General features: G+C 57.5%; 1 protein-coding gene across 6 annotated transcripts in view; it reads left to right on the top strand.

Moving 5' to 3' along the window:
- Positions 1-22,692, top strand: part of NTRK3 (neurotrophic receptor tyrosine kinase 3) — a 196,065-nt gene that overhangs the window by 156,303 nt on the left and 17,070 nt on the right. For 4 of the 6 annotated variants that reach the window (XM_058666613.1, XM_058666614.1, XM_058666615.1 and 1 more), the window contains 2 exons: positions 20,523-20,653; positions 21,121-21,293. In XM_058666613.1, coding sequence (XP_058522596.1) covers positions 20,523-20,653; positions 21,121-21,293 — 304 coding nt within the window. Of the gene's footprint in view, positions 1-3,623; positions 3,759-6,144; positions 7,183-20,522; positions 20,654-21,120; positions 21,294-22,692 lie in introns of those variants that run through there. The other 2 variants (XM_058666617.1, XM_058666618.1) reach the window with 2 other exon arrangements.

The following is a 22,692-nucleotide window of genomic DNA, read 5'->3' as shown; positions in this document are numbered from 1 at the left end:
TGTGCAGGCCCCTGTGGCCCAGCTGCTTTTTTAGCACTCAGAGGAGGATGGGTGGGTGCAGGCACACATACACATGCATGCACACACTTGCTTTCACACACATGCACACTGGCTCACATAAATGCTCTCACATGCAAAAACACATGCACACACAGGCTCACACATAGACATGCACCCACATATGCTCGCACATGCTAGCACACATGCTTGCAAACAGGCTCACACACATGTACCCACACATGCTCTCACATGCTAAACACATGCATGCACACATATAGACACACTCACACGTGCTCTCTCATGCTAACGCACATGCTCACACACACCAGGCTCACACAGACATGCACCCACACATGCTCTCACATGCTAACACACAATAGGCTCACTGTGCCTCGTCTACTCTGTCAAAACTTCAACATTAAGAGCAGAGTGATGCCCTTGCCATACACTGGTCACAAAAGGGATTGGAACTGGTTGAAATCTTGGAGTGGGCTCTTGTTTCTGACACCTGTTTTTTTCTAATGCAACCGTAAGTATGCAGGAAGCTATGACAGCAGTTGAGCATTCTTCTGTCCCTGAAAGGGAGAGTGGATTGAGGGGGGCGCAGGACCAGGTAGGAGTGGTAGCAGAGTTGGCAAAGTGAGCAGCTTACCCCTGTCTGAGCCTGTGGCCTCCCCTTACTCTGACCAGTTGTCATGCCCCAGTGTTGCCAGAAAGAAGTTAGAAATGAAAGTATCTTATATGTGAAATCTTTCAGGCTTTAAATGTCAACATCTAAGTAGGAAAAAAAATGCATGTCATTTATGCTTAAACAAAAAGGTCGAGTCATATCCTTGGCCACACATGGCCTGTGGGTCAGGTAGGCTCAGGAGATGGGGCTGCAGGGATAGTCATGGCCATGTTCAAGGGACCGTGGGGACTCACTCCATGGTGGCTGCCTCCCTGAGAGCTTTCTGCCTCCCCAGGGTGGACCCTGTGACAGGAGGAGCCGTCTTCCTCTGGAGCCCTTTTCTGTCTCCTTGGTTTAGGCTCTGGCCCACTGATGGCAGTGGGGAGAGAGATGGGGTGCCCCATACCCAGCCTGGTCTTAGGGAGGATGGAGCCGGGTAATGGGCTCAGCCGTTCATGGTACCTGGGATGGAAATGTGGCACAGCTTGTCAGGATTTGAAGCCTCTGCCTTATTTTTCATGTTCTCCGTGGAGGTGCTGGGTTCTCTGTGTTCCACGTTCTCCGTGGAGGTGCTGGGTTCTCCGTGTTCCACGTTCTCCGTGGAGGTGCTGGGTTCTCCGTGTTCCACGTTCTCCGTGGAGGTGCTGGGCTCTCCGTGTTCCACGTTCTCCGTGGAGGTGCTGGGTTCTCCGTGTTCCACGTTCTCCGTGGAGGTGCTGGGTTCTCCGTGTTCTACGTTCTCCGTGGAGGTGCTGGGTTCTCTGTGTTCCACGTTCTCTGTGGAGGTGCTGGGCTCTCTGTGTTCCACGTTCTCCGTGGAGGTGCTGGGTTCTCCGTGTTCCACGTTCTCTGTGGAGGTGCTGGGCTCTCTGTGTTCCATATTCTCTGTGGAAGTGCTGGGCTCTTCATGTTCTATGTTCTCTGTGGAGGTGCTGGCCTCTCCGTGTTCCATATTCTCTGTGGAGGTGCTGGGCTCTCCATGTTCTATGTTCTCCATGGAGGTGCTGGGTTCTCCGTGTTCCACATTCTCCATGGAGGTGCTGGGCTGTCTGTTTCACGTTCTCCGTGGAGGTGCTGGGCTCTCCCAGGTGTGGATTGTGGATAGTTTTCACACGAATGGCTGCCATCTGTGTGGGCTCCTGTGGCTGAGATCGCCTTGTCCTGTGAGCGTGGTGTGGGCTTCCAGAGGAGATGTGGTCAGGCTGTAGATAGAATTGGGATTCCGAGGAGGCTGCTGCCTGTCTCAGACTGGGACAGAGCTGGACTGGGACTCAGGGAAGCTGCTGCTGGGGAGAGGAGGTTTGGGCCAGGGCCAGGGCACATCAAGGGCACTGGCTTTTGACCATCCATCTGGAATGTGCTCCTGCTGCAGTGTCCACCATCCTGCTCTGGGCGTGCAGCCCTGGAGCCACCCCATATCCTGACCCTGGCTTCTGGCACAGGGGGTCTGGGGTCTCTGGCCCAGATGGACCTGGGCAGCCAGGGCCATTGACTGTGTTTAGGAGTTTCTGTTCCCACTGTTGGTTGAGTCAGCAGTATGAACCTGGCAGTGAGGTTCATGGGAACATGGGCTCCAGGCTGCACATTGCTAGGGGCCTCCTCTGCTTCTCATGTCTGTTTGCATCTTGGAAAAGATGCTACCCACAGCTCTCACCCCTGTGCCAGTGGCTGTTAGTGAAGCCCTTGAGCCCTTGCACCAGGACCCCACACAGAGCACAAGGCCCTGGCAGGGCAGCCCAAGTGCCAGTCACAGTGACATGGGGACCTGTGTGGGCAGAGGAGGTGATGTGGGGGACCTGGTATTTGGCCTCATGCTGAGGCCACATCAGAGCCGTGTCCTAGCAATAGCCGATGGCAGAGCTCAAGTGGACAAGGATGGGGATGTGGGGGCCAAGGCAGAGGAATAGAGTGCAGGCAGGGGTGGGGCGCCAGGCACTGGTGATGGAGGCTCTGACCAGGCAGAGGAGAGGATAATGTGGGTCTTTTGAGGAAATCGGACCTGTTGGAAGGTCTGGGCTTCTGATATACACAGCCTGGGCAGCAGCCTGCTCTGAAAAGCTGGCTGCAGACTCCTCTCAGAGCTACCCTGTGAGGTGCCCTGCCACTCCCCACAGCTTAGGACTCCAGCCCTGGGGACGAGGATGCCAGCACCTCTGGCTGGTTCTCAGGTTTCCTGTGCCCTGAGCTTTGCCTTCCCAGAGAGCCCCCTCCCCGTTTCCCTGCTGCTCAGGAGGTGTGAGAACAAGGGCGGAGAGGGGCTGGAGAGGAGCCTTCTGTGCTGCTGGCAATGTCTGCTCAGAGAGACTTCCAACTCCCCTGGGACAAGGCTCCTGTTCACAGAGGCAGCCCCAGGGACCTTGGCTGGGCCCCAGGAGGGCTGGTGTGGCCTTTCATGGCTCCATGACAGCTATGTGGCCGCCAGAGGAGGCTTCCTGCCCAGGAGCCTGGTAGGCTCTGCCATGCTCCAGGGCACCCATGGCTTTTGATGTTCCCATGCCTTACACTCTGACATGGGCGAGGATAGGTTAAAAGAGCAGCCTACTGTGTTGGACAAACTGGTATTCTGTGGGACATAAGCCAGGAAGAGGGTCCCGGGTCCTGAGGCCAAACTCCCAGCTCACCAGCATTAACCTCCTTGCCCAGAGGGTCTCATGTTGGCAGTGTGGGGCACGTGGCTGGACCTAGGTAGGGGTGGGCCACCTCTGGGCTATGGGGAGCCATTCTTTCCTGGTCCCAACCTATCCAGGGCAGTGACCGCTGTGGCTACCCAGAGGATGGTGGTTCTAAACCTTGTGCTGAGGCAGGCTGGGTGCCCTGCAGGAGAGTGGTGGAGGTAGCAGTCAGGCACCTGACCTCTGTCCTGGCATCCTGCACTTAAGAACAGTGTGCCCGGCGTGTCTGCACTTGGGGTCAATGCTGGCCATTAACTGCCCGTGTCTGCCTCTTCTGCCAGGGGTCTTTTCAAACATAGACAATCATGGGATGTTAAGCTTGAAGGACACTAGAGACCACCTAGTCCCCTCCGCCCACTACCCGTATGACGAGCCCGAGGTCCACAGTGGGGATGTGTCTTACCCCAGTTCACATGGTGAGTCGCCCTGCTTCGACGTCTCTGTGCTCAGTAAAGACCCTTCCCCCTGCTAGCTCTACCTCCATGTATCTGCAGGGGCCAGGGCTTGGGGACCAGCCTTAGGTGTCTTCCAGTGAAGAAGCTTCAGAGGGCCTGGTGAGGAGCACAGGCAGGACAGAGAGGAACCGCAGTGCCCCCAAGCTTCTCCTGGCCTCCAGGGCTGGGTCTTCCTCTGCCTTCCCCTCAGGTCACCTCCTCTGGGGTCAGCACAGGAAACAGTTGGAATTGCTCTGATGCTGATCTGGCAGAACACACAGTATCCTGGCAGGGAGGCTCCTTCTGTCTGCACCAACATGCCAGTCCAGCCCTGCTTGGACCTCAGTTGGCCTGGGCAGGAGGGGCAAGTCTCAGTGCCCTGGATTCTGTCTCAGTACCCTTCCCAAGCATGCCAGGGCCCAGCAGTGTCCTCCAAAGGCTGAACAGAGAGTCACAAGGAAGTGGACTGGGTGGTTTACACACACATCATGCTTATAGTGTCAACATGTACACACACATACACAGTGCTAACACTCTGTGTGTAAGTGTGCATTCACACACAGCACACACAGATACAGTGCACACACAGTGCTAGCATGCATCCGTGCAAATGTGCATTCACACAGACATATACACAGTGCACACACAGTGCTAACGTGTGTGTCAGTGCACCTGCACACACAGCGCACACAGCACATGCAGGGCAAAGTGTGTGCAGAGAGACAGATTCACACATGCATGCACACAGACCCACATAATAAATATAATACAGAGCACACACAAAATGCAACATGTGCATCCAGCACACCTACACACACATGCATAAATGAGCATCCTACAGATGCACACATGCACACAGGCATATAGAAAAATACAGCAGGAATAATGCTATACATTGCAGCAGACGCATCCTGCATAAAGCATGGCACACAGCAATATTACATATACAATACAAACGTGCACATAGACACATGCATGCATACATTCACATGTATCAACAGAGAGCACATACTGCACTGTGTCATCTGGTATGCATGCACACGCAGACATGCAACACACATGCCACACAACACCCATGCATATAACACAACAGACATGCATCCTACAAGAGCACACATGTACACATGCATGTAGTGAAGTACATAAATGCATATACAATACACACAGTTCAGCATGTGTCCTCACAGAAACACATGCTCATACATGGTGTAGCACAATGTACATGCAGATGTATTTATAGCACAGGGTTGTATGCATATGTACACATAGCACCAAACACACACTGCATGCATATAAACACCCGTGATTCAACATGTGCATCCTAAGGAGAAACAGATGCACACTCAGTGATGTGCATGCACACTGCATGCATGGGGATACCCATGATGCACTGTGTACATCCTACAGAGTTGCACACCCAGTGACATGCACACACACTGCATGCACACACACATCTGTGATGCGATGTGTACATTTTATAGGAACACAGATACACACCCAGTGACATCCACACACTGCATGAACTCAAGCATACATCAGAGACATATGAAGCCAACATCAACATCCCCTGGCACACATTTAAGCACACAGTACATGTGAACATGCGTACACAGGTACCCAGTGTGCACACCTTGCAGTCATAAACATACAGTGCACAAATGAGTGTGCAATAACACTCTACGTACATGTGTGTATATACATGCCCAGCATGCTCTGTGCAGTCTCTTCTCTCTGGAGCAGACTCTCTCTGCTACTTGTGGCCAGTGGGAGCTAGAGCTCCAGTAGGGCAGTCCACATGAGGGGAAGCATCAGCTCTACTGTGAGGTGTGGGGTTGGGGACGCCAGGTCAGCATCCCTCCTGTGAGGAGTGGGGATGGGGAGTGGAGCAGGTCAATGCCTTCTCCTGGCTCCTGCTGAGCTATGAAACGTTACAGAGGTTCAGCAGAAGGCCTTGTAGGATGGAGGGATGTGGAGTGTCCCTGGGCTCAGCTGTGGTCATGATGAGTGGGTTTAGCTCCCAGTGTGTGGGTGCCCCGTACCCCTGAGGAACGTGAGGGAAGCCCCCTCCCCAGATAGATCTCTCAGTTCCAGACCCAGACCTGTGCCGATGGGGCCCCCGTCTCATACCTGTGCCCTGGGGCTCAGCGTGGGTCCTGCCCTAGGCTCTGGCCACACAGGTCCAGTGACCCCGCCCCTTCCCACTGATGGGCAGGCTTTGCATGTCCAGTGTGTGTCTGTGTCTGTGCCCTTCCCCTTGAGCCCCTTTCTGTTTCCCCTCCTCATTTAGTTCTTGGGATTTTGGTTTTACTTTGTTTTGTTTTTTGTTTTTTTTCTGTTTTTCTGTTTTTTTTCTTTTTGTTTTTTGTAGGTTTCAGAGAAATTATGTTGAACCCAATAAGCCTTCCCGGACATCCGAAGCCTCTTAACCGTGGCCTCTGTGCTGAGGGTGTCAGTGTTTATTTCAGCCAAGGACGCCATGGCTTTTAGACTCCCGCTGAGCCTCCTTGCCCCGCTGCCAGCTGGGTAGGCCAGGCCCTCAGGGACGCTGCGGGCCGCTGGTGCCCAGAGCAGCACGCAGGGCCACCTTGGTCACCACCATGCTCCCACTGGCCGGCCTGCACACAGCTCCTGCCACGTCTCTAGAGCCAATAAAGAGAGTTCAAACCCTGTGCGCCGGGAGCCATCCTTTCCACACACTAGCTGCCCTCGCTTTCTGAACCACCCACTGCCATGAGAGAGCCTGCCAAGCCCAGCCGTGCCGCAGCCTCTCTTCCTTGCGGCTTGGATGCATGGGGTCTCATGGCTCGCCCGGGAGGACAGTTCGTCGCCCTGCAGCCTGCAGGGGAAGAGTCATGGAGAACACGGCATGGAGGTGGAGACGGCGCGGTCGGAGGAGGGCTTGGAAGGCAGCGTGGATGCCTTCACTTGGTGGTCATGGGTGTGTGCGTAGACCAGGCTGTGCCTGCCGCCTCTTCCCTCTGGAATGGCTCGCTGGCCATGTGATTAGAACACTTCTGGGAAACAGACTGAGCCCTGGACTTGCAGTCCTACCCACTGCTGCTGCCAAGGCCTTGCCAGCCACCAAGGAGCATAGAGGGCCCTGGGCACTGGGTCCTCCCCAAGGAGTGGCCAGGATAGGCTCTCCCCACATCCACTCCATTTTGTCCCTGAGAGTCCAAGAGCCTGGTGGAATTGTCATTTCAAGGTCAAGATGGACTGAGGGGAAGAGCCGTGGAGCTTGGTCACCCCAACCCCTGCCTGCTTCTGGCTGAGCTGCTTCCTGTGTTGGTCTTGCGCATGTCCCTCTATGGTCAGCTGCTCCCCAGAGGGAAGTTGGGTCCTGTTTCCAGCCTGACCCGCTGGGGAGAGGCAGAGGACGGCAGATGTGCAGGGCTCCAGACTCTGTTTCCTGGCACAAGGCTGGATGACCTCTGGAGTGGGCCAGCCTCCTGTGGCTGTGACTGGGGCAGGGGCTCCCACAGGTGCTCTTGGGACACAATGGTGGAGGCTTGGGGTGGGGTCGGTCAGTGGGATGAGCCCGGGCCTCTGCCGAGTTTTGTGGGGAGTCAGGGTCTCAGGGCAGTTGGCCTTCTGGTCCTGTCTCAGTGAGGTCTGTACACGGGCAGTGCAGTGTTGGTCAGTGTCTGGAGGAGCTCCCAGGCTCCTGAATCCTGGAGTGTTGCCACCAGTGCCACAGAGTGTGTGTGTGCCCCTCCTCCTGCCGCATCCTGGCCTGGGACCCCCTGGGCGGCTGTGGTTCGTACCTCATTTCCAGCCTTCTTGGCTCCGCCCACAGGCACCCTTCCCTCTGCTGTCTCTTCACCTCGTGCTGTGGGCCTTGTGTTTCCACAAGGACATGTAGGAGTGTCCGTGTATAGTTTCTTAATAAAACTTTATTTTCTAATGAGGTGACTGATGAGGCCTCTCATTGGGAGGATTTCAGAGAATACTGAATACAGATATTGCCACTGCCTTTTCCCCTGTCTCAGGCTGCTGGGCTGGACCAGGGCTGGGCCCAGATCGATGAGAATGCCCTGCCTTGCTGGGTGGGCATCAGTGTGATACACAGGAGCAGGGTGCAGACAGTGGTGGGTCCTGAGGCCCCAGAGGCCGAGCTGTTTGGTTGTCTGAGTGGCCATGGCTTGTGGAGACTTTTTCTTTGGAACTGATGAGCAAGGAAGTCCAGAGATGTGGGTCCTTCATCTTTGTGCACCCAGAAGCCATGGGAGCCCTACTTGAGGGAAGGTCTGGAACATGTGACCTCACTAAAGAACCATGGCTGTGACTCACAGGTAACACACGTGCTTAGGTGGGCTCCTTAGGTCTGTCAGCCTATTTCCCCCCCACCCCCGAGTCCCCTATCTGTGTCACCTAGGCCTTCCTTTGGGAGAGGCCCAGTGACAGGCTCCAGGTAGCAGGTGGGGTGTACTGGACAATGGGCTGGGGATAGGCTTTGAGTGGGTCATGGCCCCTCTGGGCCTTTCCAGGCCTGGCAGCTCTGGTCTATTCAGGAGCAGAAGTAGCATAGGTGCCTCGAGGAGTTGATGGGGAGCTGTATGGGCAAGGTCAGTGCTGGTCTGTTCCCCTATTTCATCTCCCACCTAGAGGGGGGACTCCCAACCTTGAGAGTGCCCTAAGTGGGGGCGTCCAACTCTGCTCCTATCTGCTGGGTGGTGCTGGGGGACGGGACTGGCCTTGGAACCGGAGCTGGGGGGTTTCCTAGGGGAGCATTTGTGTTTGCTTCAGGAGAGATTGGGGATTTGCTTTGGATGGATGCATAGCACCTGCTGATGCATGAGGGAGCCAGTGATGGATTGACCAGGCCCCCAAGAAGTGGACAGGTGGGGGTGCTCTTGGGCGTGGCAGGACACAAGGAAAGTGTGGGCTCATAGGTCAGAGAGTCAAGGAACTCTTGTCTAGTGGCTTCTGTTTGCTTCTGCACAATGGTGAGCTTTTTGTTGTCCGGAGGGCCTGGGATGGGGCTGTGGCTGTTACCAGGGCAGGATCTGGGGAGCATGTGCAGGAGGACACAGCTGAAAATGGCCAGTGCAGCCTCCTCTCCAGGCCTCTGAGGCTCACCATTTGCAGCTCTGTGTCAGACCACCCAGCATTTGCCTCGCTGGCTCCAGGGCAGCAGGACCAGCACTGTGCAGCCATGCAGTGCTAACCGCACCAGGAAGAACACTCTACACTGTTCGCAGGGAGGGCCCTGGGCACCTGGCAGACCAGCAGCATCCTGCCCTCGAGTCTGACTCTTCTCAGGCTTAAGGGCACCTTCGGGTCTTGTGTGGCACATCTGAGACTCCTGGCAATGCAGTCCACCCCTTAGCCCACCTGCCCAGGGGCAGCTCTTCTAGGGTGGGGGTGAGCAAAGTTTCTGAGGCTCAGCTGCATGGTCACTGCACTGACTCTCCTGAGTGAGCCTGGGAGGCTCTGTGCTTTTACTGGAGTCCACAGCATGGTCCAGGGCTGGTTGCTGGGCCCCTAGGAGAAGGGAGGAGCATGAGGGACAACCTCACCATGGAGGAGCATGAGGGATGACCACGTCCAGCTCAGAGGAGGAGCATGAGGGATGACCACGTCCGGCTCAGAGGAGGAGGGATGACCACGTCCAGCTCAGAGGAGGAGCGTGAGGGATGACCACGTCCGGCTCAGAGGAGGAGGAGGAGGGATGACCACGTCCAGCTCAGAGGAGGAGCGTGAGGGATGACCATGTCCAGCTCAGAGGAGGAGGAGGAGGGATGACCATGTCTGACTCAGAGGAGGAGGAGGGATGACCACGTCCGGCTCAGAGGAGGAGGAGGAGGGATGACCACGTCCAGCTCAGAGGAGGAGGAGGAGGGATGACCACGTCCGGCTCAGAGGAGCGTGAGGGATGACCACGTCCGACTCAGAGGAGGAGGAGGGATGACCACGTCCGGCTCAGAGGAGGAGGAGGGATGACCACGTCCGGCTCAGAGGAGGAGGAGGGATGACCACGTCCGGCTCAGAGGAGGAGTGTGAGGGATGACCACGTCCGGCTCAGAGGAGGAGGAGGGATGACCACGTCCGGCTCAGAGGAGGAGCGTGAGGGATGACCATGTCCGGTTCAGAGGAGGAGCGTGAGGGATGACCATGTCCGGCTCAGAGGAGGAGCGTGAGGGATGACCATGTCCGGCTCAGAGGAGGAGGAGGAGGGATGACCACGTCCAGCTCAGAGGAGGAGCGTGAGGGATGACCACGTCCGACTCAGAGGAGGAGGAGGGATGACCACGTCCAGCTCAGAGGAGGAGCGTGAGGGATGACCATGTCCGACTCAGAGGAGGAGGAGGGATGACCACGTCCAGCTCAGAGGAGGAGCGTGAGGGATGACCACGTCCAGCTCAGAGGAGGAGGAGGAGGGATGACCACGTCCAGCTCAGAGGAGGAGAAGGAGGGATGACCACGTCCGGCTCAGAGGAGCGTGAGGGATGACTGTGACCAGTACAGGAGAACGTTGTATTGGGCCAGCCCCTGGCTAGAAAGATGCCGTCACTCACCTGCCTATGTTGCACAGATGGAACTGTAGGGCCAGGGCTGACTTCAGGGGCTCTGGCCACTCTGCCGTCCACTAGAAGCCTGATTCTGCCTGGGAGGGCTGCAGTCCCGGGAGAGGGCACAGGTCTCAGGGTCCTCAGGGCCCCTCAGGTCTTCCTGCCCTCTTCCCGCCCTAGGATCCCTGGTGCCTACAGGGTGGCTGTCCTAAGACTCAAGGCCCATCACCTGGTTCAGACTTTCTGGTTGGTAACATGGCAGGGAGTTGGAGCTGGACCTCGCCCTCCCCACTAGCCTGGAGATTCTCTATCCACCCTGGGCCGAGCAGCTCCCATGGATGACAGGAGGGTAGACTGTGCTGTCTGGCCCACCTTCACTGGGACCAAACCAGTGCCTCTGGATGGGAACAGCCCCCCAGTTCACACACAGGCTTCTATGACAAGCAACTGGGGAGGGGTTGATGCCACAGGACACCGCAAGTGCCAGCAGGGCAGAGCATAGAGCAGTGGCCCCTGGCTGCCTGGGACTCCTGGAGGAAACTGACAATGCTGCCTGCACACACGGTGTTCTAGCCTCTTACAGCCATTTTGTAGTGCCAATAAGCCCTTAACCCCACAGCCAGCGCCAGTCTTGGGTCAAGGGTCATGAGACCGATGACCTGGTGTATTTCTTGGGGATGTCCTGCTGCAAGGGCAGGAGGGGTCTCTGCAGGCTGGCAGGGCCCATGGAATAGTGAGGGAGTTAGGCTCATGAGTGGATTTAATCAAATTTGGAGGCTGAAAAATTTGGAACCTAGGACCCACAAGGCCCCTTGCCTGCAGCCTCAGCTGAACCCCATGGAACCCCTTGCTGTGGCCTCAGCTGAACCCCACGGAACCCCTTGCTGTGGCCTCAGCTGAACCCCACGGAACCCCTTGCTGTGGCCTCAGCTGAACCCCACGGAACCCCTTGCTGTGGCCTCAGCTGAACCCCACGGAACCCCTTGCTGTGGCCTCAGCTGAACCCCACGGAACCCCTTGCTGTGGCCTCAGCTGAACCCCACGGAACCCCTTGCTGTGGCCTCAGCTGAACCCCACGGAACCCCTTGCTGTGGCCTCAGCTGAACCCCACGGAACCCCTTGCTATGGCCTCAGCTGAACCTCACGAGACCCCTTGCCTGTGACCTCAGCTGAACCCATGGGACCCCTCGCCTGTGGTCTCAGCTGAACCCATGAGACCCCTTGTCTTCAGCCTCAGTCAGACCCCACAAGGCCCCTCATCTTCAGCCTCAGCCAGACTCGATGAGGCCCCTTGTCTTCAGCCTCAGCTGAACTCAGGAGGCCCCTTCTCTTCAGCCTCAGCCAGACTCCACGAGGCCCCTCGTCTTCAGCCTCAGCCAGACCCCACAAGGCCCCTTGCCTGCTGCCTCAGCCAGACCCCACAAGGCCCCTCACCTGTTGCCTCGGACAAGCAGCTTCTGAGATGAAGACAGGACAGGCCCTAACCCTGTGAACTGTTTGTCCCTTGCCAGAAGCCTCAGCACACCCTGCAGGAGCAGGACCACCCCAGGGGCAGCCTGGAAACTCGCTGCTTGGCCTCTGGGCTGCGGACAAAGCACCAAGTCTGTTTCAGTGTGATCACCCATCGACTGTGACAAATGTGCGGGGGGGGTGTTGTACAGGAGCTGCTCTTGAGCCCCTTCTTGGCTGTGGGGGCTTCTGAGTGCTCATCCCGAGTCTTTGGCTTCAGAGGGAGCAACACTCGGCACTGGCCAGGACATAGTTGCTCTTGGCCACTGCTGGAGACAGCAGGGAACCTCTGCAAAAAGTACGTTCAGAGGACATATGTCCTGGGAAAATTTGGGTCTCTAGTCCGTGTCTCCAACTGGTGGGAGTCTTGACAGCAGCCACCATCATAGCCCAGCAGCTCTGAGCACAGGGCTGGCCTGAGTGTGACCCGTGTGGCCGTCTGGTCAGACTCCCAGGTCCATGGTGGGACCCATCCTCTGGTGAAGCCATGGTGATGCGTGAAGCAACAGAACCACGTCCTCCCACTCCAGGTGTTGGACTGCAAGGCCCTCGGGTACCCTGAGTCCCCTCACCTGGGAAGACAGTTTGCCAGAGGGTTGTGGTCAGGAGAGAGGCCAGTGGCTGGCATCTCAGGCAGCAGACCTCACGGCTGTGGGTACAGAAGAACATGGATGGTACAGCACCTGCGAGCTCGGGGCTTCAGCAGGATGCTGGCCACCCCTGCACTGGGGCTCGTGCATCCCAGTCTAGGCAGAATCTGGGTAAGTCATCTGCTCACTGTCCCTGAGCAGCTGGCAGTGCCCCATCCCATGGCCCACAGCCACAGCTGCTTTACGAGGGACCGCCTTTGGGCTCTTGGGAGGACAGGCAAAGCATAGCTGCCACCAGGGCCTGGGGAGGAGGCTGGTGCTGGGGGTTGCAGGCCCTGCCTGTGCAGCTGGACAGGCCACATGGGAGATGCAGGCAAGGCTTCCTGATTTTGATGTGGAGCGGGCAGCTCTGCCTGGCAAACAGTCTGAAATGTCAGAGAATAAATGTTAGGGCTGGAGGGGTCTTCTCCAGGGAGTTGCCTGCTGGCTGGGAAAGGAGGGAGGGACACAGCAGGCTCCCTCACATGAAGATTCCGGCTCACTTTTGTGATATTTAAGAAAAAAGAGAACTCTGAACTATTTATAGGCCAGAAAACAGAGGTGGGCTGTGGAGAGGGGCCCTTTCTGGTGGGTGGTCTGTCTCCTCCTTAAGGTACCCGTCACTATCGCCCATCACCAATGTGGGTGGGGGAAGCAACTCCAGGCCAGGACCATGGCACAGAGCAGGGACCCTGGGGCCACTTCCATTGTGAACAGGGGCGACTTGCGGGTGACTCTGTGGCCAGGCCAGAGACTGTGGTCCTGACCCCTGCCAGGCCCTCAAAGCTGCGTGTGGTGCAGGATGATGTGCGGGAGACCCAGGCTGGCTGCCCTGGATAGAGGCCATGTCATGCAGCACTGGACCTCTGCTCCTACCTCGACGACTTGAGCGTGATGGGAGTGAACATGGTCCCTTCCCATCTGGGCTTTTCTCAGTCCTTCCTGTTGGGACGCTGCAGTGTCTGTTTAGGTGTAGAGCTCTTGAGGATGGAGGCTGGCCTCCACAGGGAAGCAGGGGACTCTGTGTAGCCCCCAGAATGCCCTGCCACAGGGGTCCAGGGTGGGGACAAAATTGTTACCCCTATTGCAGGTCCCTCACAGCCTTGGGAGTAGGGGCTGCCTGAGCTGGGCGCTCAGCAGAACAAGCTGTGAGGGGGCAGCGGGTGCTGCTGGCTCCTGTTTCTCATGCAGCCATCCTGGGGGCTCTTCAAACGATGATAGTGCTGGCCCCTTCTGCATGGCAAGGCTTCAAGGGGAAGGGTGGCCACTCCCCCCTGGGATGGCTTTGTCCGGTTTGGGCAGTTAGAGCTTCCCTCAATCCCACAACACTAAGATGTTGTCAGTGCCCTGCGATCCTGGACAGCCATGTCTCCCCACTTCTCAGGCTCCCTGCCAGCTGCCAGGAGTCCCAGAGTCGCAAGAAGTGGCCGTCCGAGGCCTGTGTTCACCCTGTCTCCAGACAACCTCTTCCTTCCCCGCAGGCCTGCACACCTTGGGGCACATGCAGGTCCGCTCACCCTGCTCTTGCAGGGGAGGGCGCCACAGGTATGTGCCTGCAGAGCCCTAGGGTTGGCTCAGGCACTGCTCTGGGGAATGGAATTACAGGGTGATAGGGGGTGTGCCATGGCTCACTGACCCAGGAGCTCTGGTAGAGGTCATGGCCAGTCTTACACTGTGGGGAATGGGCTTTGTCCTGGGCCCTTCAGTTGTGGGGTGGGCCTAGTGCTCACATCCTGCCTGGCCGGTGCGGGAAGTGACAGGGAGGGTGGCTTAGGGCCAGACTTGAACACCCCGTTTTCTCCTGGTCCTGGGACGTCTGACCCCACTGCCACGTAGTAAAGCTCCGCATGCTTTCAGCCACTTGGGCCGCCTGGCCTCGGTGGATGTCTGTCCTGCAGGGCTGTGGGCCTGCCCTCTTGAGGTTGCCATGGAGACCAAGGGCCAGGTCTCCACAGGGTTGGTTGATGTTTATGTGGATCATGGAGTCCTGGGTGCTAGGGCTGGCTGTGTGCAGGCAGAGGGCTCTGTACCCCCACAGCTGTGGATACCTGGGAAGAAGTCATCTGTGACAAAGAGGAAGACCCCAGAGACACCACACGAGTAGCTGTGTTTATTTTATTTTTTTTTAAAGATTTATTTTTTTTTTATTACAAAGTCAGATATACTGAGAGGAAGAGAGATAGAGAGGAAGTGGAGCCGCCGGGATTAGAACCAGCAGCCATATGGGATCAAGGCGTGGACCTTAGCCACTAGGCCACGCTGCCGAGCCCGAGTAGCTGTGTTTATGACTACAAAGGTGATTTATGGTTGTGGGAGGCTATTGGGCGTAAGATCAGGGATCTCATGGACACGTAAGGTGCACCATCCGTTCCTCAGGGATGGCAGTGTCACATCTCAGTGTTCTGCCTCTGAGTCTGTGTTGTTCCTCATTTGACTACCTGGCAGTCATGCCACTCTGTGGTCGTGTGCACAAGTTGCCACGTGGCTTTGTTTCTGTGGTTTCTGTTCGCAGTTGAAAATCTGTGCGAATGACACTTTGACTAAGCAAACACATACAAACATATAACACAGGTATGCACACAAAGATACACAAGAACACACATGTCTACAGGTTCACAGGTGCTCCTCTGACAGCACACACTTGTGCCAGTGCAGGCCCCACACATGGAAGTTCCTCTACAGAAAGCCCTTGGCATGACGTGTCAGGCAGGGTGCCCCTGGCAAGGTGGACTTTGTCCAGTGGTTGCCTGGGGCTGTAGTTGGGACTGGCTGGGTTCAGGGGAAAGGAAGGAGCCCTTAAAGTGGAATAAGCTGATGTCTGGATAGATTTCCTGGAGACTGTTGCGGTGAGCCTGAAAGTGGGTGAGCTTGTGGTATGCATATAAGATAGCATTTGTGGTATGTCACTGAATCATTACCTAGGCATTGCTGGCAGACTCCCACCTGTCTATGGGGAGCCAATGTTTCCTCAGCCACCCTGTTGCCACCATGCAGAGTGGTCAGCTTGGCTTGGGTTCCTAGTCTCCTGCATTCTGCACTGATATACTCATGTTATCCATGTGTGCTAAGGAAGTGTGGCAAATCTCACTGCAACACTAGCATGGGGATGGCTGGTGGCTCCATTCTGTGTCATCCAGCGCAGCCAAGCACCCTTCCCACAGGAGGCACATCTGAGGACACGTGGGGCTCCCATGGCCCAGTAAACAGGTCCACTGTGTGATTTTGTTGATGTCTTCTTTGACCCACTTGATAGTGAGACAGAGATCTTCCCTCCCCTGTTCACTCCCCAAATCCCTACTGGAGCGGGGTCAAGTGAAAACCAGGAGCTTCTTCCGGGTCTGTCCTGTGTGTGCAGGGACCCAAGCACTCAGCTCTCCTCTGCAGTGCTCCCAGTGCGTCCGCAGGGAGTGGGATGGGAAGCAGCCATGGGACTCTATCCTAGCACTCTTAACATGGGATGCTAGGGTATGTGCAGTGGCTGAATCTGCTGCCACTCCTCCTTGGGTGGGCGGCCTTGTGGGATCACACACAGAGAGGTATGACCAGAGCTAGAAGTGTCCAGTCAATCTGTCGGCCTGAGCTGCAGGAGAGAGGTCAGCCTGCTGGAGTGAACTCACTGGAGCACAAGGGGAAGCAGGCATCTCCTGGGGGCATCACTCAGAGGGCCACACATTCTCTCTGGCAAAGTGGAGCCATTGTGGCTTCCACATACCCCATGTTGCTCAACATGAACCCTGGTGCCCTTGTGGGGTTAGCGTGGAAGGCACATTCCGTTTTCTGAGCAGTGTGCTCATGTCTGTGGACAGTAGAGATGCAGACCAGTACTAGGTAAAGGATCACGGGCTGGGGACAACAGGGAGGGAGGAGGAAGCTGGACAAGGAAGGAGCACCGAGTTGAAGCTGATGAGTGAGCTAGGCTTGTGTCACTTCCAACAGCCCCAACAAGCTGCCGCTGTGGTTGCCACGGTGCCACGTGGATGTCAGGGCTCCCGAGATGCCAGCCTAGAGATGGTTAGGGCATGAGTGGCATTCCATGTGAGGCTTTCGGGCATCCTCCTGGTGTCTAGGGCTTTGGAGTCATGGCAGAGCACTCGACCTTGCTGATGCCCTATTCCTGCTAGAGGCCATAGCTGGTGCCTAATGAGTGCGGAAGGCTGGACTGACAGGAAGCCTAGCGCCTTCATTGACTTGCTGGCGCCCATTGCCCACTCAGTCCCTGTGGGTGGGCCCATGTTCCTGCAGGGGCCTGTTGGTCCCAGACAAGCTCAGCAGTCAGGCCTGCTCCTGAACCACTTCAGAACTGGCTTGGCCCAGATCCTGCTGCAACAGCAGGCTCAGGCATTGCAGGCACCCCCAGGAAGTGATCTTCATTTAGAACTGATCAGCTAAGACCTTGGGATGGAGCCCTGGAGTGTCCAGGGGAGAGGCCAGCAGGGCTTCTGCCCCTGCTGTTGCACGGCCTTTCAGTGGCAGCTACAGGTTGAATAAGCATGCATGCTAACTGCTGTCCACTGGCCTGGCCAGGAGTCCAGGGCGACTGTATCCTGGTCCCAGATTCACAGGCCCAGGAGCCACAGTTGGCATTGAGCTAGGCTTGTGTGTGCCACTTCTGACCAGAACCTGAATGAAGTGCATGGGAGAGGTCTGGTGCACTGTGAAGGAACTGAGAGAAGGAAGGGGATTTCACCTCAGGAGGCACTCGTGCCTCAGCTGCCCCAGTGGGTGGGAAGTGGCTTGTGCTATAGTGGAGCTGAGAACTGAGCCTGTCTGCATCCCAGTGGATGGTTGATGGGAAAACTGCAGCCAGCTGGTGGGTGGGTTTGTCGGCCTTGGAGAAGAGATCCAAGGATCAGCCATGAAAGGGAGGTTGACTAGCCTGGATAGGGCATGCATCTGTTCACTGCTCCAGGGGAGCTGGTTGGGGGTGTGGGGGTAGAGCCTGGGCACCGCCTGTGCTTACAGGCACTCTGTGTGGCAGCGTGGCTGATGATGCCTCTTGGGGCTGTAGTGTCACACCTTGCGGGGGACTCAGGAGGGTGGGATCCATGCCAGGAGGCCTGTCAGAGGCCTCTGTGACTGCTCCCTCCCATTCTTTGGAGGAGGCCCTGAGCCCCTGAGGAGGCTCCCAGTCTCAGCTCACTGGTCAGAGCTATCCCCAGAGGCTTGGCTTTCAGCTGAGCTGGCCTTCTGCTGAGTTCCTGGGCCAGCACAGGGCCTATGGCCATGGGAGCCCAAGGAGTCAGGATAGCGTACCATGTGCTCTTCCATCACAACTGTCACTGAACACCACAGAATGCCACAGGGCTGCTGGCTTCTGGGAGCCAGCACTCCTGAGCTGAAGCCCATGGGCCCACAGCACCCACTCCACAGACATGCTGAGGCAGCTTCGCACAACACATGCTCATGTGTGCACACAGAGAAACACACACCCAATGCACACATGATCATACACACATGTACTCACATAACATATTAACATATGTGCACACATGGAGGCACAACCCAATGTACATATGCTCATATCATACACATGTGCTGACACAGGCATGGTGGGGTCCCCAGAGGAGAGTGGCTGCCAGGGACATGCAGTGGTGTGTGAAGCACAAAGGGGTATGGGTACTCCCATATCTGGCACTGGCCTCTTCCATGAGCCCCAGGTGTATGCCACTCTCTGGAGGCAGGCCTGCTGTCATGGGCCTATGCCAACCTGGTATAAACCCTTGAGGCTGATGCCCTGGAGGCCCCATCTTCATACCTTGGTGGCCACCCAAGGCTGTCCAGGTGCTCCCAGAAGTACACAGACCCTGGCAATGGGGAGGGCCACTCCCCTTTCCCAATTTCCTGGCTGTGTGACCGCCTAGAAAGGTGTTGTGGGTCAGTCAAAGGTGGGGTGGGGTGAATGGCTTTCTGCAGGGAGGCAGATCTGGGCAAACCCACCAGCTACTTCCCTGTGGTCTGCCCTCACCCAGGGTTGGCGTGGCTGGGACACGGTGGGATTAGAGAGCTTGAGGACCAGAGTGGGAGGTGAGGGAGGGTTCTGGTACATGGGGTGAGTCTGTCCCAAGGAGGGGACCCTCTGCAGACATGCGGGGGGCCTTCAGAGTCAGGCAGGAGCTGTGCAAATTGCCAGGTCAGAGAGGGAGGCCTGACACTGCTGGAGAGGCAGGAAATGCCCTCAGTGGGCTATAGTACCTGAGAGAGCTTCTACTGGCCTCCCCACAGCAGCCTGTGTAGCCGGCACACGGGAAGGGCCGGCACATATGGGAGCCCTGGACAACCCACCAGAGCCATGCGCAGTCCTGGGCCTTAGGGCCCTCCAGGTTTAGCCCACGTCTAGCCCGCGGCTCTGGGGCCTTGCTCCCTTAAGGGTTTTGCTCTTGACCGTGATTGTTGTAGGCCTAAAGGCCCCCAGCAATGATGACCACTTGTAGGATGGACATTTTGGTCCCTTTGGAGCAGGGACTGGTGTGCTAAAATGCCCGCTGTTTGTGTTCTGTGGAACAGCCGGGCCTCTGTAGAAGGAGGTTTTTTTGAGAGCTGGACCTTGGAGTCCCAGATGTCCCCCTATACCTGCCACACTTTCCTCCTGCTGGTGACCCAGGAGGTCTTCCTATGGCCTGGGCCTGGCACCCCACCCCTATGTCCTGACGTCTGGGTCAACCAGCTGGGTGGTAAGGAGAGATTGGTGCCTATTGCTCCCAGGGGATCCATCATTCTGGCATATGGGTCAGATGGCCTCACCACAGGCAGTGCCCAGCAACCCCCAGTGAGCTAAAAATAAGCACGGCTGGGACTCAGCCAGATGCCTGGAGCCAGAGCCCAGCCGCCTGTCTGTCCCCACTGTCCTTCCCCTCCTGTCTGTTCCTCCCACTGGGGCTCAGCACAGGGTGGGCTGGCATGGGCACCTCAGCCCTGCTGGGCATGTGGGGGTATCCACATGGGCAGGACTGTGTGCTGTTGCCTGGCCCTTTGCTTCCCCTTCCTCCTCTGCTTGACCTGTGGGCAGCGGACACCATCTGTCATGTCCAGGACAGTGTGTAGGAACTGAGCCTCTGAGCTCAGCTCCTGGGTACCCAGGGGTCATGTGCGCAGGTGGCCGTAGCCATTCCTGAGGCCCTGCTGTGGACGAGGGCAGGATTCCAGGAAGTGTTTGCCCGGGACTTCCAGGACTGGAATGTGGGCAGGAAGGAGGCATGGAATGCCCACATGGAAATCCCAGGGGCTGGGGACACCCATGTGGAACTCCCAGGGGGTTGGGATGCCTACATAGAACCCCCCGGGGGCATGGGGACGCCCATGTGGAACCCAGGGAGGCAGGTTGGGATGCCCACACAAGACCTCTGAGGGTAAGAACCTTCACATGCTGCCCGTTTCTCTGGAGCTCACAGGCCCTATGGTTCTTGCTGCCCTGGCAGTGGGGAGGGGAGTTCCTCAGACAGGGCCCAGACTAGGCGGCACTGTCCTCCTCTGGCCTCTCCTGGAGCTGAGGGTGGGAGACTCTGAGGGAAGTGGGGCAGCCCCAGAGCGTGTACCTGGGCCTTCACTGGAGAGGGTTCCTCCCCTATTCAGTCAGCTCTGTCTGAGCCTGGCACCACGTCCTGGTGACAACCTGTCAGCCAACACTGTGCCCTTAACTGCATTATCCCACTGACCAGCTGAGGTCACCTCAAGGAAGGGCTCATGGATTCCAGGAAAGCAGGGGGCCCTGGAGGGGCATGGGAGAGGTGCAACCAGAGTCTGAATGCTGTGCCCTGCAACTGTGGTGACCACCGGGATCCCTCATGATAGCATTGGCTCCTATGCCTGCACTGCCACCAGTGTCCCCAGCCAGGGGCACGCATGGAAAGGCTGGGGCTGCTGGGGTCTGAGGCTCAGCCTGTAGGGTGAGATCAGAAGTCTGGGCAAGGAGGGGCAGCCCCAGCCTGTCTTCCCTGTGTGGGCATTGGGGTCCTTCCTCCCCTCCCTGGGTGGGGTCCTCCTTCCATGGTGTGGGCTCAGCCCCAGGAACTCCACTCTGCACTCTTGTCCTCCACTTCCGGCCCAGGCGCTGAGCCCAGCCAGGGCAGGGGCTGACCTGCTGCCCCGTGTCCCCGCAGATGTCCAGCACATCAAGAGGAGGGACATTGTGCTGAAGCGGGAGCTGGGCGAGGGCGCCTTCGGCAAGGTTTTCCTGGCCGAGTGCTACAACCTCAGCCCCACCAAGGACAAGATGCTGGTAGCAGTGAAGGTGAGCCGTGGTGTGGGTGGGGTATGGGCAGGAGGGGGCACTCCAACAGTGCGAGCATGCCCGACCTGGTGGTTACCACACGCCCAGCTTCCCACACTGGTTTGGATGCTCGTGGATTCTGTTCACTCATGGTGCCCTTGGCTGCTGCCCACAGATGGTCCAGTGCTTCCCACAACCACCTGGTAGGGGGATCCGGAACCTTCTAGAGGTCAGAGGCTCCACCCTCTGTCCCCATCTTCTGCACAGACTTTTGGGACAGGAGTAGGTTCAGCATGAACCATTCCCTCAGGCGGCCTCTTAGGGTGCCCAGGGAGCTGAGATGACTGGGGCCACTGGCCAGTGCTGGCTGTCCCTTCCTGCAGACATCTGTCAGAGGGGACGGGCCTGGTGACCCTGGCATCCCCTGATGGGAAGAAAGGCTGGGTGCACCACTCTAGCAGTGAGGGCCACTGCTCCTGCCCTCCCAGGCCCTGAAGGACCCCACATTGGCTGCCCGGAAGGACTTCCAGCGGGAGGCAGAGCTGCTCACCAACTTGCAGCACGAGCACATCGTCAAGTTCTATGGTGTCTGTGGCGATGGTGACCCGCTCATCATGGTCTTCGAGTACATGAAGCATGGTGACCTGAACAAATTCCTCAGGTGAGCTGGGTAGGCCCAGGACGTCCAGGACAAAGCTGCTTCTGGTGAAGCTTGAAGGTTCCCCTGCACCCCCCACTAGGAAATGAGGCCACTCCAGGAGCCCCAAGGGCCTGGAGGGAGTCGTGGCAGCCCCAGGGCCGGGGCCCTGCTGGGGAGTGATGGCTAGCCCAGCCCGGAGGTTCTGCACATGCAGTAAGGGCATCCTTGCTGTGGGGTCCTCAGAGTTCTGGTGGGAATCCAGGTATGTCCCCCAAATCAGGCACCCTCCGCTGGGTTCAAGGGCTCATCCTGTCCCCTGCCTAACCCAGATGTCTCCAGTAGGTTGGAGAGGCCTGCTGGGCAATTAGGCCTACAGCTGACCCATATGAGAGGAAGCAGGTGGGATGGGATTGGGGAGGCAGCCGGGGGATGAGAGGGGAGACAAGCTAAGAACGGACATGAAGCAGAGCAGAACCTCAGAACCAAAGAACCAAGGGTGGATAGCAGGGTCAGTGTGGACGCTCCTGCAGCACAGGGTCAGTGTGGACACTCCTGCAGGATGGAGTCAGTGTGGACACTCCTGCAGGATGGAGTCAGTGTGGACACTCCTGCAGCACGGGGTCAGTGTGGACACTCCTGCAGGATGGAGTCAGTGTGGACACTCCTGCAGCACAGGGTCAGTGTGGACACTCCTGCCCCACAGGGCCAGTGTGGACACTCCTGCAGGATGGAGTCAGTGTGGACACTCCTGCAGCACAGGGTCAGTATGGACACTCCTGCAGCACAGGGTCAGTGTGGACACTCCTACAGGATGGAGTCAGTGTGGACGCTCCTGCAGGATGGAGTCAGTGTGGACGCTCCTGCAGGATGGAGTCAGTGTGGACGCTCCTGCAGCACAGGGTCAGTGTGGACGCTCCTGCAGCACAGGGTCAGTGTGGACGCTCCTGCAGGATGGAGTCAGTGTGGACACTCCTGCAGGATGGAGTCAGTGTGGACACTCCTGCAGGATGGAGTCAGTGTGGACGCTCCTGCAGGATGGAGTCAGTGTGGACGCTCCTGCAGGATGGAGTCAGTGTGGACGCTCCTGCAGGATGGAGTCAGTGTGGACGCTCCTGCAGGATGGAGTCAGTGTGGACGCTCCTGCAGGATGGAGTCAGTGTGGACGCTCCTGCAGGATGGAGTCAGTGTGGACGCTCCTGCAGGATGGAGTCAGTGTGGACATTCCTGCACGATGGAGTCAGTGTGGACACTCCTGCAGGATGGAGTCAGTGTGGACACTCCTGCAGGATGGAGTCAGTGTGGACGCTCCTGCAGGATGGAGTCAGTGTGGACACTCCTGCAGCACAGGGTCAGTGTGGACGCCCCTGCAGGATGGAGTCAGTGTGGACGCTCCTGCAGGATGGAGTCAGTGTGGACACTC

The sequence above is a fragment of the Ochotona princeps genome, chromosome 6, assembly GCF_030435755.1.
Source record: "Ochotona princeps isolate mOchPri1 chromosome 6, mOchPri1.hap1, whole genome shotgun sequence".
Taxonomy (NCBI): domain Eukaryota; kingdom Metazoa; phylum Chordata; class Mammalia; order Lagomorpha; family Ochotonidae; genus Ochotona; species Ochotona princeps.
The sequence above is the reverse complement of the archived record's forward strand: the minus strand, read 5'-3'. Positions and strand labels throughout refer to the sequence as shown.